This window comes from Triturus cristatus, chromosome 7 (assembly GCF_964204655.1).
Source record: "Triturus cristatus chromosome 7, aTriCri1.1, whole genome shotgun sequence".
Lineage (NCBI taxonomy): Eukaryota > Metazoa > Chordata > Amphibia > Caudata > Salamandridae > Triturus > Triturus cristatus.
The window spans coordinates 1856846729-1856861566 of NC_140590.1; the positions used below are offsets into that span (position 1 = coordinate 1856846729).

The 14838-nt window shown below is 42.8% G+C and overlaps 1 protein-coding gene across 5 annotated transcripts in view; it reads left to right on the forward strand.

Annotated features, from left to right (window-relative positions):
- Nucleotides 1-14838, forward strand: part of LOC146813471 (uncharacterized) — a 269121-nt gene that overhangs the window by 68257 nt on the left and 186026 nt on the right. For all 5 annotated transcript variants that reach the window (XM_085620247.1, XM_085620245.1, XM_085620244.1 and 2 more), the window contains exon 4: nt 108-245. In XM_085620247.1, coding sequence (XP_085476373.1) covers nt 108-245 — 138 coding nt within the window. The remainder of the gene's footprint in view (nt 1-107; nt 246-14838) is intronic.

Genomic DNA, 14838 nt, shown 5'->3' on the forward strand with positions numbered 1-14838 from the left:
TGATGTTAAATAAACTGATCATTTAAAACAAACATTTCTTATGAGGTTGAGTTTGTCTAGACATTATTAAATACTGAATAAATAATGACTTTTACTTTTCACGGCAGTGTTGGCTCAACTTGCTGCCAAGGAGAAGGATGCACCAGGAGTTGCGGCCGAACTCGTCAACCTCAGGCACCCTAGCCTCGTCTTCTCCGGAGAGGTCCATTGCAATGGTGTGGCGAAGATGATCATGCTGAAGCCCGGTATGTGAGGGTCTATCCTGCAGCAGACTGACCTGTAGCTAAACCGGCATTGCATTTCACAACCACAAGGACGGGCTCCTAGTAGCCATCACGCTGCACATACTTTATTGTGGAATAAAATAGTGTTTGAGAACCAATGTTGTAATTTAAGGATATTGTTTCTTGTACAACATTGCATTCAGTAGCAGTTACAAATGAAGTTATTGGAGGCATATTAGTTACATTCCAGAGTTACGAGATAAAGGCTCCGAACAGATATTGATATATTTCACAATAATAAGCCCCACAGGGGTGGCTCTTTCACTGTATGTATTCACCATGTTGGCTTTCTAGCGGTGGTATTTAGTTGGAACATTGTTTTTTAGGTCTCGCCTGAGCCAGCGCATGCGGTGTTCGGCGAGACATTTAGTGTGTGGGCTTTTAAAAGTCCGACCACATGCTTTTGGCTGGCATTGAGCGTGCGGTTACGCGCACAATGATGAGCAGAGGCGCCATCTGGCTTTCCTCTCTCGTCATGGTGTGCGCACATCGCACACCACTCGCCAGCCTGCTTTTGCCATTTGCAGTTGCGCGCGCATCTCAATTAACTTTCGCGCATGTCTTGGCCCCCACTCTGCTCCTCACTCCTTTTGGCTTCACTCTGCCAGCCCCGCCTCCCTCGGCATCCTTCCTCCCAATCTCTTGCTCAATCCTTCCTCTCACCTCACTGTACTGTTTCTCTCCCCAGCCCCTCCTCTCTGCCCACACTCCTCTCAGCTCTACTTCCTACGCTCGCTGAGCGCCGAGGCTTCCATCTCCCCCTTTCCACCCCACACTTCCCCCTGCCCCTTTCCTTCTGTGTTCTCTCTGCCCCATCTCACTCCTTGGTGTCTGTCACTCCCTAATGCCCCGGTGCTCTCTATTTCCTATTTGCCCTCCTCATGCTTCACCCGCCTCTCCCATGCTTCATGCCTCTCCCCTCCCCGGTTTCTGTAGTGCTGTGTGTCACTGCCTTTCCACTGGTCTCTCTCCGTGTATTTTTCACCCTTGGCCTCCTCCCTCCTCACAATTCCCCGTTAGTTCCCTTCCACCCTCTCTTCCCTGCAAAAACAATGGGCAGAAAACAATGTTTAATACACTTTTTCAGACGTGTGGTTAACCCATAATTTTAAGCAGTTTACAAGTATCTTCTTGTTAGTGTATAATCGCACTCTAACAGCAGTCAACTGCACATTATTTTATTTTTACAGAACAGTCAATCTATTTGTACATCTCATTAGGTATTTCAAAACCTCCTCCTCAGAATAGGTTAAATGATGATTCACAAAATGTGATAACCTCGGAGAGGCACTGTACGCTTTTGACCTTTTTCTGTTTTGCGTGACATTTCCAAATGTTTCAGTGCTCTTTCGACTTATGGAAAGTTGCCAACAGGATTTAAATAAAGAGGATTAAAAAAAAGGAACACTGAAAACTGCGGTCACGTGCACATTCCACAGACTCAGCCGTAATTGACTGTCAGTGATGAAAAAGAACGCCAAACGTACATTCATTTTATCTTTGTGAATGTTACGAACCTCGCCCTTTTGTTATTTCCGGTTAGGTTTGAGTGAAGTTTGTGTAACACTCCCATGAAAGCTCAACTTTTTTACATAGCCCTTCAACATCGGTGAGGGTTGTTGTCATTCCGTGCCACAGTCTGTCAAACCGGAGTCCTACTTCTATTTCCGCAGCTGGACCCCCTTTGAGGTTTGCAAATCCGGTCGCCAATCTAGGGTGCTTTTTGAGAGCAAGGTAACTGTGTCTCACCTCAGATGCAAAGCAAAGGTCTGCCCAGGGCAGCCTCCTCCCCCCCCCCCCCCCCCCCCCCCCACCCCCCCCCCATCACTTTCTGACCCTGGAGGAAACGCAAACTGCGACCTTCACTCTTTCATATTGGGGCCTTGTCACATTTCCGGTGAACGATGGCTGCGTTATGAGTGTCAATTCATTTGGAATATAAATTATATGATACAGTTTGGAATTAAATTTAGTGGAACGCTACACAGGAGGGCTATAAAGCACCAGCCTATTACCTGCCAGCAGCGCGGCGGCAGCTGGCGGGGCGGAAGCCGAGCATCCGCTCTGGAGACGCAGCACTAAATATCACTCACCTCAGCCCTTCAACGTCACCAGCTAATTTTAGACGCAACATAAAAACAAGCATTGGCATAGCCAATAGGTCTCGCCTTTGGGACCTTATAAGTGTTTAGTTATCCAGCACAATATCCTTGGTGCAACAAATCAAATGTTGCATGGCTAAACACTTATAAGGTCCCAAAGGCGAGACCTATTGGTTATGCCAATGCTTGTATAAGGTATATATATATAATCTACTGGCGGTCGCCAGTAGATAGTTATAGTTAGGACCGAGTTCCCATAGGAAATCTGAAAATTCTATTTTGAATAACTTTGGCGCCGGTTGACGAATCCTCGCGAAAGTTTCACAACTAATGGGGCGCTCCGCTCAGCTCCTACCCTGAAAGTCGCGGGGTGATTCGTCAAGCGGGGGCCGAGAAAAAAGGGGGGTCCCAAAACACGTTTTCCCCATGCATTTTCCCATAGGACCTTTAGTCGAAGGTACGGCCCGAACGGCTGAACAGAATTACTTGAAATTTGGCAAAGAGGTAGTCCTCAGGTCAGGCATGTGCCTTTTGGATATATGGTGTCAATCTGTTCAGTAGTTCCTGAGAAAATTGCAGTTAAAAGTACATAAATATCTATAAGCGCGTAATTCTGATTGGTGGATTCATGTCAGTCAACATTCGAATCGGTCGAAATCAGGAAGTGTCTGCCGCCATTTTTGTGTGTGACAGTGAAACAGAAAGGTGGAGAACGTGAAAAAGGGGGCAGGGTAGAGAGTTCCTGACCCCCTAGTCTTTGTCAGGGGGTCCCTGAAGAACCCCGAAGGGTGAAAAACATTTTTTTTTTTTTTAAATCGCGGGGTGCGCGCACGGTGGCAAAAAATTCATTAAAAAAATTACAACACAGTATATTAGGAATATAGCTCTTCTTGGAGAAGTGAAGTGAGTTCTGAAAAGAACAGTTTTTTTGTCGAGAAAAAACATGCAGCAAAAAAAAATAAGAATGAAAAACAGTTCATAAGGAACAAAAAAAAAAGGAAAAAAATTAGGGGGTGGAGCATTGTGCTGCTGTATCTTGTTCTCTATTAGGTTAATGCTGCTCTCACCATAACAGAGAACAGCATTGCACCGTATATGCACCTTGTTGAACAGAGGGTGCATATCCAGAGGTGTAGAAGCAGGTGAAGCTGCGGCTGCAGATGATGTGCTCGGCTGAGCTGCGGCTGCAGATGATGTGCTCGGCTGAGCTGCTGGAGGGTTGTCTCTTGCAGCCCGAGCATAAGCCACAGGATGCACTGCTTTAAAGTGCCTTATCATGGAGTAAATACTAAAGGAGTATTTTTTTTAGGGTCTCCTCTAGATAAGACCACTCCACAAACAGTGCAGGTGACTTTAGGAGCATTCACCTTCTTCTGACCCTCTGGAAAAGTAAAGAATTGCCAAATAAATGAGTCCTTTTGTTTCCTCTGCCTTGGGGGCACAAAGGTCTCCTCCTCACTGCTTGAAGAAGTCTCCTGTTCTGCCATTTTCAGGTGCAGGAAAAGCTGTTCAGCTCCTTCTCCCAGGAAATAAGAAGTATTAATGAGGGGAGTGGGTGTGGTGTTGGAATATTCTGGAACTGAAACTACTTTGAACCAATGAAAAGTGTTGTTTCGTAATCACATGACTTGCCGTGCGCGCACTGAGCACGCGTGCACGGAGCACGCACGTACGCATGCGCACACAGAGCACGTACGCATGCGCACACAGAGCACGTACGCATGCGCACACAGAGCACGTACGCATGCGCACACAGAGCACGTACGCATACGCACACGGAGCAGGTACGCGTGCGCACACGGAGCACGCACGCAAGCGCACACGGAGACGTGAAAAACTTTTAAAAAAAACTGTTTATAAGTTTATGGAAGATGTAGGTTTCACACTTAGGAATTAGCATTTTAAAAACCTTGCAAATTCACTGAAAAAACCATAGGTTTCACACACGTTATAGTTGGGCATTAGCATTTAAAAAACCTTGCAAATTCACTGAAAAAACCATAGGTTTCACACATGTTATAGTTAGCTGGACATTTCACTCATAAAAAACCAATGAAATTCCCCCGTTATAGTTAGTGCAGGCAACTAGAACTCACGCGACCGCAATCCTCTGCTGATGACGTCAGATATTACATCACCGATGACATATGTGTCTTTATGAAAAATAAATATTTGTAATATATGTATAGCTAAAGATTAATGGAAGAAGACCTGGGTAAAAATAAGTGTCTAAATACAGTGATGTAATGTTATATATATATATATATATATATATATATATATATATATTCGCTCCACAACACCAGCCAGTTGCACTCACGAACGGGTGCACGCCAAGCGGGGGTGTTCCCGCTTCAAATTTTCAAGCTCCCAATTCCATTAGGTAATCGTACCCATCACGGACGACCGCACTCACGGGGGAGAGTTCAAAAAGGAATTTATTATTTGAACCCTGGGCAAAGACGCGTTTCGGCACTCAGCCTTCGTCAATTTCTGCAACGAAACGCGGCAGCCATTAAACATTTAAAGCATTTTCGAAGTTTCCGGTGTAGAGACAGAAAACAGACTATGCTCAGTTTGTCAACAAATCATAGCGCCATCTTTGAAAGTCTCAAAGAGAAGGAAATAATGCAGTAATTCTGCCAGAATTCCATATAGGAATGTAAATACATTCTAATCACAATATATAATTGAAATTGATTTAGCCCACAGATGGGCATACATATACTGTCTCAAAATATACACCAGAACTGTACCGGACACAACAACAGAAGGGAATACGTATATACTGCCAATAGATGGGCTCATATTATCCTTCCTATGATATTCATAAAACACTATATATACATATACAAGTGATGCAGTTAATGTCCAGTATTAAAAATGCAGATTATATACAAGAAATAGAGAATTCAGAGGGAAAGTTCATCATAATGTAACAATGTGTCATTTCATCCTAGATGCACAGCAAGTTCTTCACTACATCGTAACAACAAGGATCTTCTTTCCTTCTTTTGCTTAGATCATGTACCACCAAGCCCTAGGGGTGGTGACAGGATACAGAAGCTCCGGCGTTTAGAATCACGCTATATTATCGACTTACAAAGCAAGAATCCGCAGGGCCTTAATAGTAGTGAAGAACTTGCTGTGCATCTAGGATGAAATGACACATTGTTACATTATGATGAACTTTCCCTCTGAATTCTCTATTTCTTGTATATAATCTGCATTTTTAATACTGGACATTAACTGCATCACTTGTATATGTATATATAGTGTTTTATGAATATCATAGGAAGGATAATATGAGCCCATCTGTGGGCAGTATATACGTATTCCCTTCTGTTGTTGTGTCCGCTACAGTTCTGGTGTATATTTTGAGACAGTATATGTATGCCCATCTGTGGGCTAAATCAATTTCAATTATATATTGTGATTAGAATGTATTTACATTCCTATATGGAATTCTGGCAGAATTACTGCATTATTTCCTTCTCTTTGAGACTTTCAAAGATGGCGCTATGATTTGTTGACAAACTGAGCATAGTCTGTTTTCTGTCTCTACACCGGAAACTTCGAAAATGCTTTAAATGTTTAATGGCTGCCGCGTTTCATTGCAGAAATTGACGAAGGCTGAGTGCCGAAACGCGTCTTTGCCCAGGGTTCAAATAATAAATTCCTTTTTGAACTCTCCCCCGTGAGTGCTGTCGTCCGTGATGGGTACGATTACCTAATGGAATTGGGAGCTTGAAAATTTGAAGCGGGAACACCCCCGCTTGGCGTGCACCCGTTCGTGAGTGCAACTGGCTGGTGTTGTGGAGCGAATACATTGATTTTTCCAGCTGCACCGTGACCGCGGGATATTGGAGATTGAGTGTCGCGACCTACTGGGATTACTTCGCCGTGGCTGACAGACGGCTGGGACAACTTCGAGCCCGGTAAGGTGCCGCTGGCACGTACACTCCATTTACTCTCCGCGATATTCATTGAACGAGGGGGAGAGAGGGCACGAACATTCTAGTTGTGTACACAACTTTCGAAAGAATTTGTATGATGTTCTGTGAAACGGAACGCAGAGAAGCGGCTGCAAGCATTTTCAAAAAGCAAAATGGAACGAATAGAAATGCGAGAAGTAACAACGGAACGCCTGTAACGCCAAACCTCGCCTCCAAATTTACCAATCTGGAGCGTCTCTATGAGCGAGAGATTCGGAAGTGGTGGGAGGCCACCTCCCTGCAGAATTACTTGGAGGTAGACAGAGTTCCGAGAGGCCTTCGAATCTATACAGTACCGGCCTATGAAAATCCGGACCCGTTGTTGTTGGATGCATGGGCGGAACATACGGCCAAATCCTGTAAGGGGATGCTGGAAATACTTGTACGGTTCGCATGGAGCGACCGAGATAAGGCCTTAATATTAATTAAAGAACTAGAGGACGATTTACTCAAGGAAGAGGACCAAACTAACGTGGAAACAAAACGTGAACAAATGAAAAAAAGATTGAAAACATATGAACAGAAAATCAAGCAGCGTAAAGAAGAAAAGTTCGACCGGGACGAAAGAGACTATAGTCAAGGCAGAATACTAACGTTTGCCAAGAAATATGAAAATCCCAGGAGAGAACTACGACAAAAACCTAATCAACAGTCGACAGTGGCCCCAGATACATCAGAATCGGAGGTGACAGGAGACGAATCCTCCAATGAAGATGTAGCGAGTGGGATGCCAAGTGATGCACCTCCTTTTCACGAGGAGTTTCGACTCATCAGAAAGCAGCAATTACAGGGAGGCAGAGGCAAGCCTCCAGAACAGGCAGCAAGAGGAAGACGAGGCGGGGGGGTGGGGGCCAAAAAATTCGAAGGCTCTCCCCCAATGACCGGCAGCAGGAAATATTTCAACAAACGGAAGTAAATGAACAAAATTTGACGATTATCAATTTGACCCCCAGAGTGTTAACCAAGGAAGAGGAATCGGTTCTGAAACTTGGTCTCTCGTTTTGTCCACAGAGGAGTATTGAATTTACCCAGACCAGGATTGACCTGTTTAAATTTACTCGTAAGCTGAAGCTTCATAAGTACTTTAAATTAAAACCTTCCATTAGGCCAAGTACGAATCCCAGCCAGAGAACTATTGCATCTGATGCTTTAATTGGCAGAGACATTGTAACTTTGCAAGCATTGGAAAATTTGAGAAATGAAACAACAGAGAATGAAAATACTGATACTAATCCTACGCAACTCATGGCCCACTATGAAATACAACAAAGTGGAGGTTTGAGTCCGTTCAAACCAGCGTCGGTATTCTTACCCCAAATGGCTAATGATTCAATCGATACGTTCTCTGATGCTGTGATCAAAGATCTTACTCGCTTACGCCAAGACAAAAAGTACAGGAAGAACACCACGAACTTTTCGAAACATCAACAGAAGGTGTTGGAGAATCTATCTAAGGACACTTCTCTGGTTTGCAAACCATCGGACAAAGGAGGCAATATAGTCCTACTGACTAAAACCCAGTATGAAACGGAAGCTTTTCGTCAATTGAACAACTCAGAGTGTTATGAAAGAACTAGTACACAGATGTACAATCAGAGTATCACTGATTATCATGAGTTGATTTCCTCGTGGTACAAAAAGAATAAACTAAATCTAGAGGAACACCTGTTTTTGAGATGTTTAAATCCTATTATTCCCACCTTTTACTACCTGCCCAAGGTTCATAAGGACATCAAGAACCCCCCAGGGAGACCTATTATTGCCTCCCAAGGCAGTCTTACCGAACATCTTTCTATGTATGTTGATTTCTTTATTTCCCAACATGTGGTTACATTGAAATCATATTTGAGAGATACGAAAGATTTTTTAACACACATTGATGAAATTGAATGGCAATCTAGTTACTGTCTTATGGTTCTTGATATAACTAGTCTCTACACGTGCATTGCGCACACTGATGGTTTAGAAGCTATACGTTTCTTTTTAGAGACTCGTGAACTGAGATATTATGAACACAACAAGATGATTTTGGAATTTGTCAATTTTTGCCTAACTCACAATATTTTTTTGTTCCAAAACCAGATGTTTAGACAGATGTTGGGGACCGCTATGGGAACCTGCTTCGCCCCCAGCTATGCGAACTTGTTCGTTGGCTGGTGGGAGGAGCGGGTGGCCTGGGCGGAGCCTAATGCATTTTGGAACTTGAGGATAAAGGCTTGGTACCGCTATATTGATGATTTGTTCATTATATTTGATGGTCCCCCTGACTTGGCTGAATCATATATAGAGGTTTTAAACTGTAACAATGTTAATTTGAAATTTTCAGGTGAAGTGAGCACTAAGGAGGTTAATTATCTGGACCTTACTGTTTATGTAAACAATGGACAGCTACAAACTAAACTCTATCGGAAAAGTACCGCAGGGAATTCCACCCTTTTTGCCACTAGTAGCCATCCCAAAAAATTGGTTGAAAGTATTCCATATGGGGAGCTACTTAGGCTGAAAAGGAATAACACCAATCAAATGGAATTTGAAAAGGCAGCAGCATTGAGCTTGAAACGCTTTAGAGTGAGAGGCTATAGCGAAGCGGTTTTGGGTAGTGCCCTAGATAGAGTTAAAAAAATCCCGAGGAAAGATCTTCTCGTGGAGAAAGCTATCAATAAGTCCAAGAATGGTGCTTTCCACCTGATTACAACTTTCTCTGAAAATGCCAATCAGTTGAAGAGGATACTACGTAAGAACTGGCATATCCTCCTCACTGATCATATCATCAAGGAGGACTTACCAACTAATCCTCTAGTTACGTTCAGGAAAGCTAGATCACTTAGAGATCATTTGGTCCATAGCTATCATGACGTGGAACCCACTAGGACATCTTTTAAAACACTTGATGGTTTTTTTCCCTGTGGTAAGTGCAAAGCCTGTAAGAAGAGCAAACGCACTTTAACGTATGAAGTACCTGGACTTAGTACACCAAAAAAGATCACCAAGTTTCTCACATGCACTACTCCCTATGCTATATATTGTCTAGTGTGCCCTTGTGGGCTCCGTTATGTTGGGAGCACCATTCATCCGGCTAAGATTCGGATTCTCGAACACATGAGGGCAATTAACAACGTAGATGAATCCTACCCAGTAGCGAGACACTACAATAAGATGCATCGCAACAACAAGGATCTTCTTTCCTTCTTTTGCTTAGATCATGTACCACCAAGCCCTAGGGGTGGTGACAGGATACAGAAGCTCCGGCGTTTAGAATCACGCTATATTATCGACTTACAAAGCAAGAATCCGCAGGGCCTTAATAGTAGTGAAGAACTTGCTGTGCATCTAGGATGAAATGACACATTGTTACATTATGATGAACTTTCCCTCTGAATTCTCTATTTCTTGTATATAATCTGCATTTTTAGTACTGGACATTAACTGCATCACTTGTTTATGTATATATAGTGTTTTATGAATATCATAGGAAGGATAATATGAGCCCATCTGTGGGCAGTATATACATATTCCCTTCTGTTGTTGTGTCCGCTACAGTTCTGGTGTATATTTTGAGACAGTATATGTATGCCCATCTGTGGGCTAAATCAATTTCAATTATATATTGTGATTAGAATGTATTTACATTCCTATATGGAATTCTGGCAGAATTACTGCATTATTTCCTTCTCTTTGAGACTTTCAAAGATGGCGCTATGATTTGTTGACAAACTGAGCATAGTCTGTTTTCTGTCTCTACACCGGAAACTTCGAAAATGCTTTAAATGTTTAATGGCTGCCGCGTTTCATTGCAGAAATTGACGAAGGCTGAGTGCCGAAACGCGTCTTTGCCCAGGGTTCAAATAATAAATTCCTTTTTGAACTCTCCCCCGTGAGTGCTGTCGTCCGTGATGGGTACGATTACCTAATGGAATTGGGAGCTTGAAAATATATATATATATATATATATATATATATATATATATATATATATATATATATATATATATATATATATATATATATATATATATATATATATATATATATATATATATATATATATATATATATATATATTTACCAAATATTCTATTTGTTTTTTAAATATTGCTTTGTATGGATTATGTACGGCCCAGACTAAGCTCCTTCCGAAAAAGGAAAGAAACGCGTTGGCTGTGACTGACTTTGGATCGTGACATGTTTGTCATTCGAGACCTTAGGATCGCGTGCATTTCAACGTAGGATCACTTATATGTGCTGCTTGTATAGCAGCAGTCTGTTATGCAGCCGGGGACAGTGCACCAAAAATTATTAAATTGGACTAACTGGGAGTATGATGTTGTTTTTGCCTTGGCAAATTATTTAGAGTTAAAATTGGTTTGTTGGGGGTGTGAAGGTTTAACTGATTGAATCAGTATGCTTATATAGTGCACCGCTCCAATGCAGGGTTACTAGGTGCTTTTCATCACTGTGGGTTAGTGTGAGTGTGCCATGAGTAGACACAGGTGCAGATGTGGGTCAGGGGGTCTTCCAGATCAGGCTGCTTGCAGAGAGGGTCAACATTTGCCCTTTGGTGTAAGATGAAAGCCTGAGGCGCATTTGAAATCACCTTTACAGCTTCTTATCAACTGCAGGTGACAATGGAGGTTAATTTTACAGCCAAGGTAGAGAGGGGCAGAATAAGCATTTGAAAGTAAGACTTGTCATTTTAAACTTGATCGGTCCTGAATGGTTCACCAACGGCAGAACTGCCTGACTTCAGACACATGAGATTGTGGCAGCGGAGGCCATTGGCCAGCACCCTCCCTGCCAGATTTGGAACTGCCTGATGCCAGTTAATAAGCAGGGGTGTGGAATTTAATAAAATATCTACTTGTCCATGGGGCATGTTGCTTCATAAATCTACTTGTCCTGTAACAAAATCCACTTGCCCCTTTGGTGCCATGTAGTGCAGCGACACATTATGGCAGCAGCGATCTTATTATATAGGAGCTCTGATCTAGCCTCTCTGATTATGCCAGGGCCCGTACCGTAGGAGTGTTTGAATCCTTGCGATCCCCTTATGTTGCCATGTTTCCGCAGATCTACAAACTGGGGCTGAAGGTAGTGAAGAAATAGTTCCAGGGTTAGAATGCCATTTCGAGTCTGTGCAAACCTACTAACTAGCATGTTTTAGGGGTTTTCAACAACCGTTCTCTAATCTTTTCCCATACTAAGAAATGTTGGAAATGTACTCCTGACAATGGCAGACTTAAACCTTCTTCCAGAGTTGGGGAAAAAAGTGGTTGAAGGGAAAGTGAACTAGCAAACACTCAGATTTTCGCGTTAGCAAATCTAGATACGCATATTTGCTCATGCTAAAATGCAGTTCACAAATATTTTCTAGCAGTACTATTTATTGTCCTACCTCTGTAAATTCTTGGGAATTCGCGAAAACCGTGTAGCTGCACTTATTGCAAGGACAAATAGCCTGGGTGCACTTTTGAGACTTTCTTTAACAACTGGGCCTCTAATTTGGTCTGGCATTGACTGTGACCTTTTGTGTTTATTTATTGAAATTCTCTCTCTGTATCGGCTGGCTCCACTGTGAGTGACCGCATTCTGCTCTTTCACAAGGAGCATAATCAGCACACAAAGTAGTTTTGTTCAGTGCCAGTAACTACTGTGGCAGTGTGTGCTTTTTGAGAGCAAAAAACAATTTTTGCTTTTGCAAATGTTTGTTATAATAGTGAGGGCCCGGCAGCTCCCACACTATAAGGTTTTACAAAAACCATGCCAAAACAAATCACACATTCACAAAACTAAAAAGCTGACCACCAATTTCAGACCTACTGGCTTTGCCAAGGCTTGTTTATTTTTTCCCCCCATAATCTTATTGAAACTGGTTACACTGATTTTCCATTGTGAATATTTTTTAGAAATACTGGCATGCATCAACAAGTTACTAAACGATGTTGCAAAGAAATGGTACCTGAACCTTTACAGTAGTTTAGCAACATGTTTTTTTCCTGCTTTAATTTTTTTTATGAACATTTTATGTTGAAAGCAAAGAATCATCAATTTTGCTTTCAAGCTTTTGCAAATATTTGCATCCAATCAGAGAGCATTCTGGGAGCATTATCCGTAGCCTCATATTGCTTAACTTTGAAAACGTGTGTATACATTTTTAGAATGGAACCACTGTCAGTAGTACAGTCCGCGCATGCAACATTTACTTACAGCTCGCACCCTAATAATAAAGGCTTTCCATTAATGAGCCATAAATACAAGTTTAAACAGCATTAAAACATAGACAAAAAAATATTATCTTAACTGCAGACTGTGCCCTTCCTTGATCTATAATGTGGTACTGCAAACTGGCAGCCAAAGGGTTTGTGCTGAAGTGGGTTGGGTCTACTTGTCCCAAGGCCAAAATACAGATGAAAACTTGATGCCCTTGACCCCACACAATATGTCCTGGCTATAGGAATTCCACATCCCTGAATAAGCATTTTTTAGGCTGTGCGTACATCGCTTTAATATATTGGAATTCGGAAGAACTTGTGCACCTTTTTGAGAGTGTGTAGGTGAAAGAAACTACTGCAAACCATTGCACCGACTTTGACATTTAGACTCATGCAACCGTCAAAAATAATCCCTTCTTTTTAGCGCTAAACTCAGTGAACCTGTTTGAGGCATGTATTGAGCAAGCTACACTTCTTCATTCGTGATGGGTGCTTAGCCTATCACAGTTCTAGTAATTCATTACTGGAATGGATTTCCTATCGGATCAGTTCCCAGAATACCAGATTAGAATTATCTATGGCACACGATAAATTCGAATAGAGCTTCTTTGATCTCTTCGTTTCTTCTATGTGCTACAGTTTTCTGCAGTTGTTGTCTCGGGCACTACCTCTTCTTTGGTCAGATCTCACACCTTCAACTTAATACTCCAAGCACAAGTTGAGTGACTTAAATGATGTGAGGTAATGGTTGACAAGCTCAGCGAGGCTTTCCTGCTCATTGAATAAGAGGCATTACTATCGCAAAAGGACAAACCACCATATTCTGAAGAAGTCCGAGTTGACAACTTCAGTACTTAAGTTATTGAATGCCTATAAATCAGATCATTCACATGTTGTTCAGAGGCAAGATTCACACCTCGATAGAGCCATACTGTTTCTCTCTTGTCGCAGTTCAGGGACAGGCATACAATCTACTTCACGTGGTCAGTGGCCCAATGGGTGCTGTCAGCGCCTTCAACCAGAGGTAATACCCTGCGAAGCTGAGCGATGCCACCAATGACCGCACATCTGACAACTTTTACAGTTTTCAGTACTTTGTATAGGACACACTGCTTGCCTTCCAAAGCTTAAAGGCAAATCGGCTTGCAAACTTCCTGACTCTTCTGGTAACCAGTTTGGCTAGCGTTCTGGTCGACCACTTATTCACAGTTCATACTGCCATGAAGATATCCTATGCCTTGTACCTGAATCAGGCTATTATTTTTGGTCTGTTAGTGGTAAGATGTTGAGAAGTCGAAGTTTGCACCCCGTAGGAAGACATGAAATTACTGCCTCAGTTGGAAATCACTGACTGGGAGAAACATCATGAGAAGTTCCCAACTAGTGCCCTAGTTCCCGTAGAGGTGCTCATGCTCCTCAGGACACTGAAGAGCAGGGTCAGCTTTTCCTTGACTCTTTTGATGTACACGTGCCACTAAGGGTGCACCATGCAGTGCTTAATTTGAGCCTGTGTTTTCCGGTGCTCGGCACAGGCACTAGCACTTTAATGTCCTGACTGGCTCTGCCTGCCTAGTTGGGGATGAGCACAACTGTTGTTTATTAATTGAATATACATTAACAAGGACTTATAACTGTCACCCAAGCCATTTGTATAGCTTCGGGGGCCTTGAATGTTCTGAATTGTCACTCATGTAGGAGTGTGATGCTTAGTAATTATGTTGCTACTATCATTGACCGCTCTGGCAGCGGCAATGGGTGGTACAAGCTGCAGTGGCCTCCTGACGAGGGCCCTGGCACTTACTTTTGTGAATATTAAGCACTGGCGCCATGTGCCAGCTACCCAGGAGGTTCTTGTGCACGTGGGGAACCAGTAATCACTTGTGAGACGGGGCCTCCGAGGAACTGGCCTCACTTTCCCATTGACCCACGCTTCAATCTGATTCTTCAAGTGTTCCAGAGTGGAGTGCACAACACCTGGTGAGCAGCCAACAATCTCGGCAGCTCCCTCCAACTGGAGCAAGAGCTGGCATTTCGTTGCAGCTGCCTTCTGGAGCCACCTAAGCAGAGGGTCAGCCTCAGAATGAGTCAAGGCTTCGGCTTCAATCTTTAGAGAGATCAGGTCATTTCCCAACAAATGTCACATCCCAACACCCTGCAGGACTAGCTCAATCTTATCCTTTATGTGAGCATTGCATCTTCTAAGGCAAGGAAAAGATTGTTTCACTACAGGCTGCCTAAGCCCCCTTCC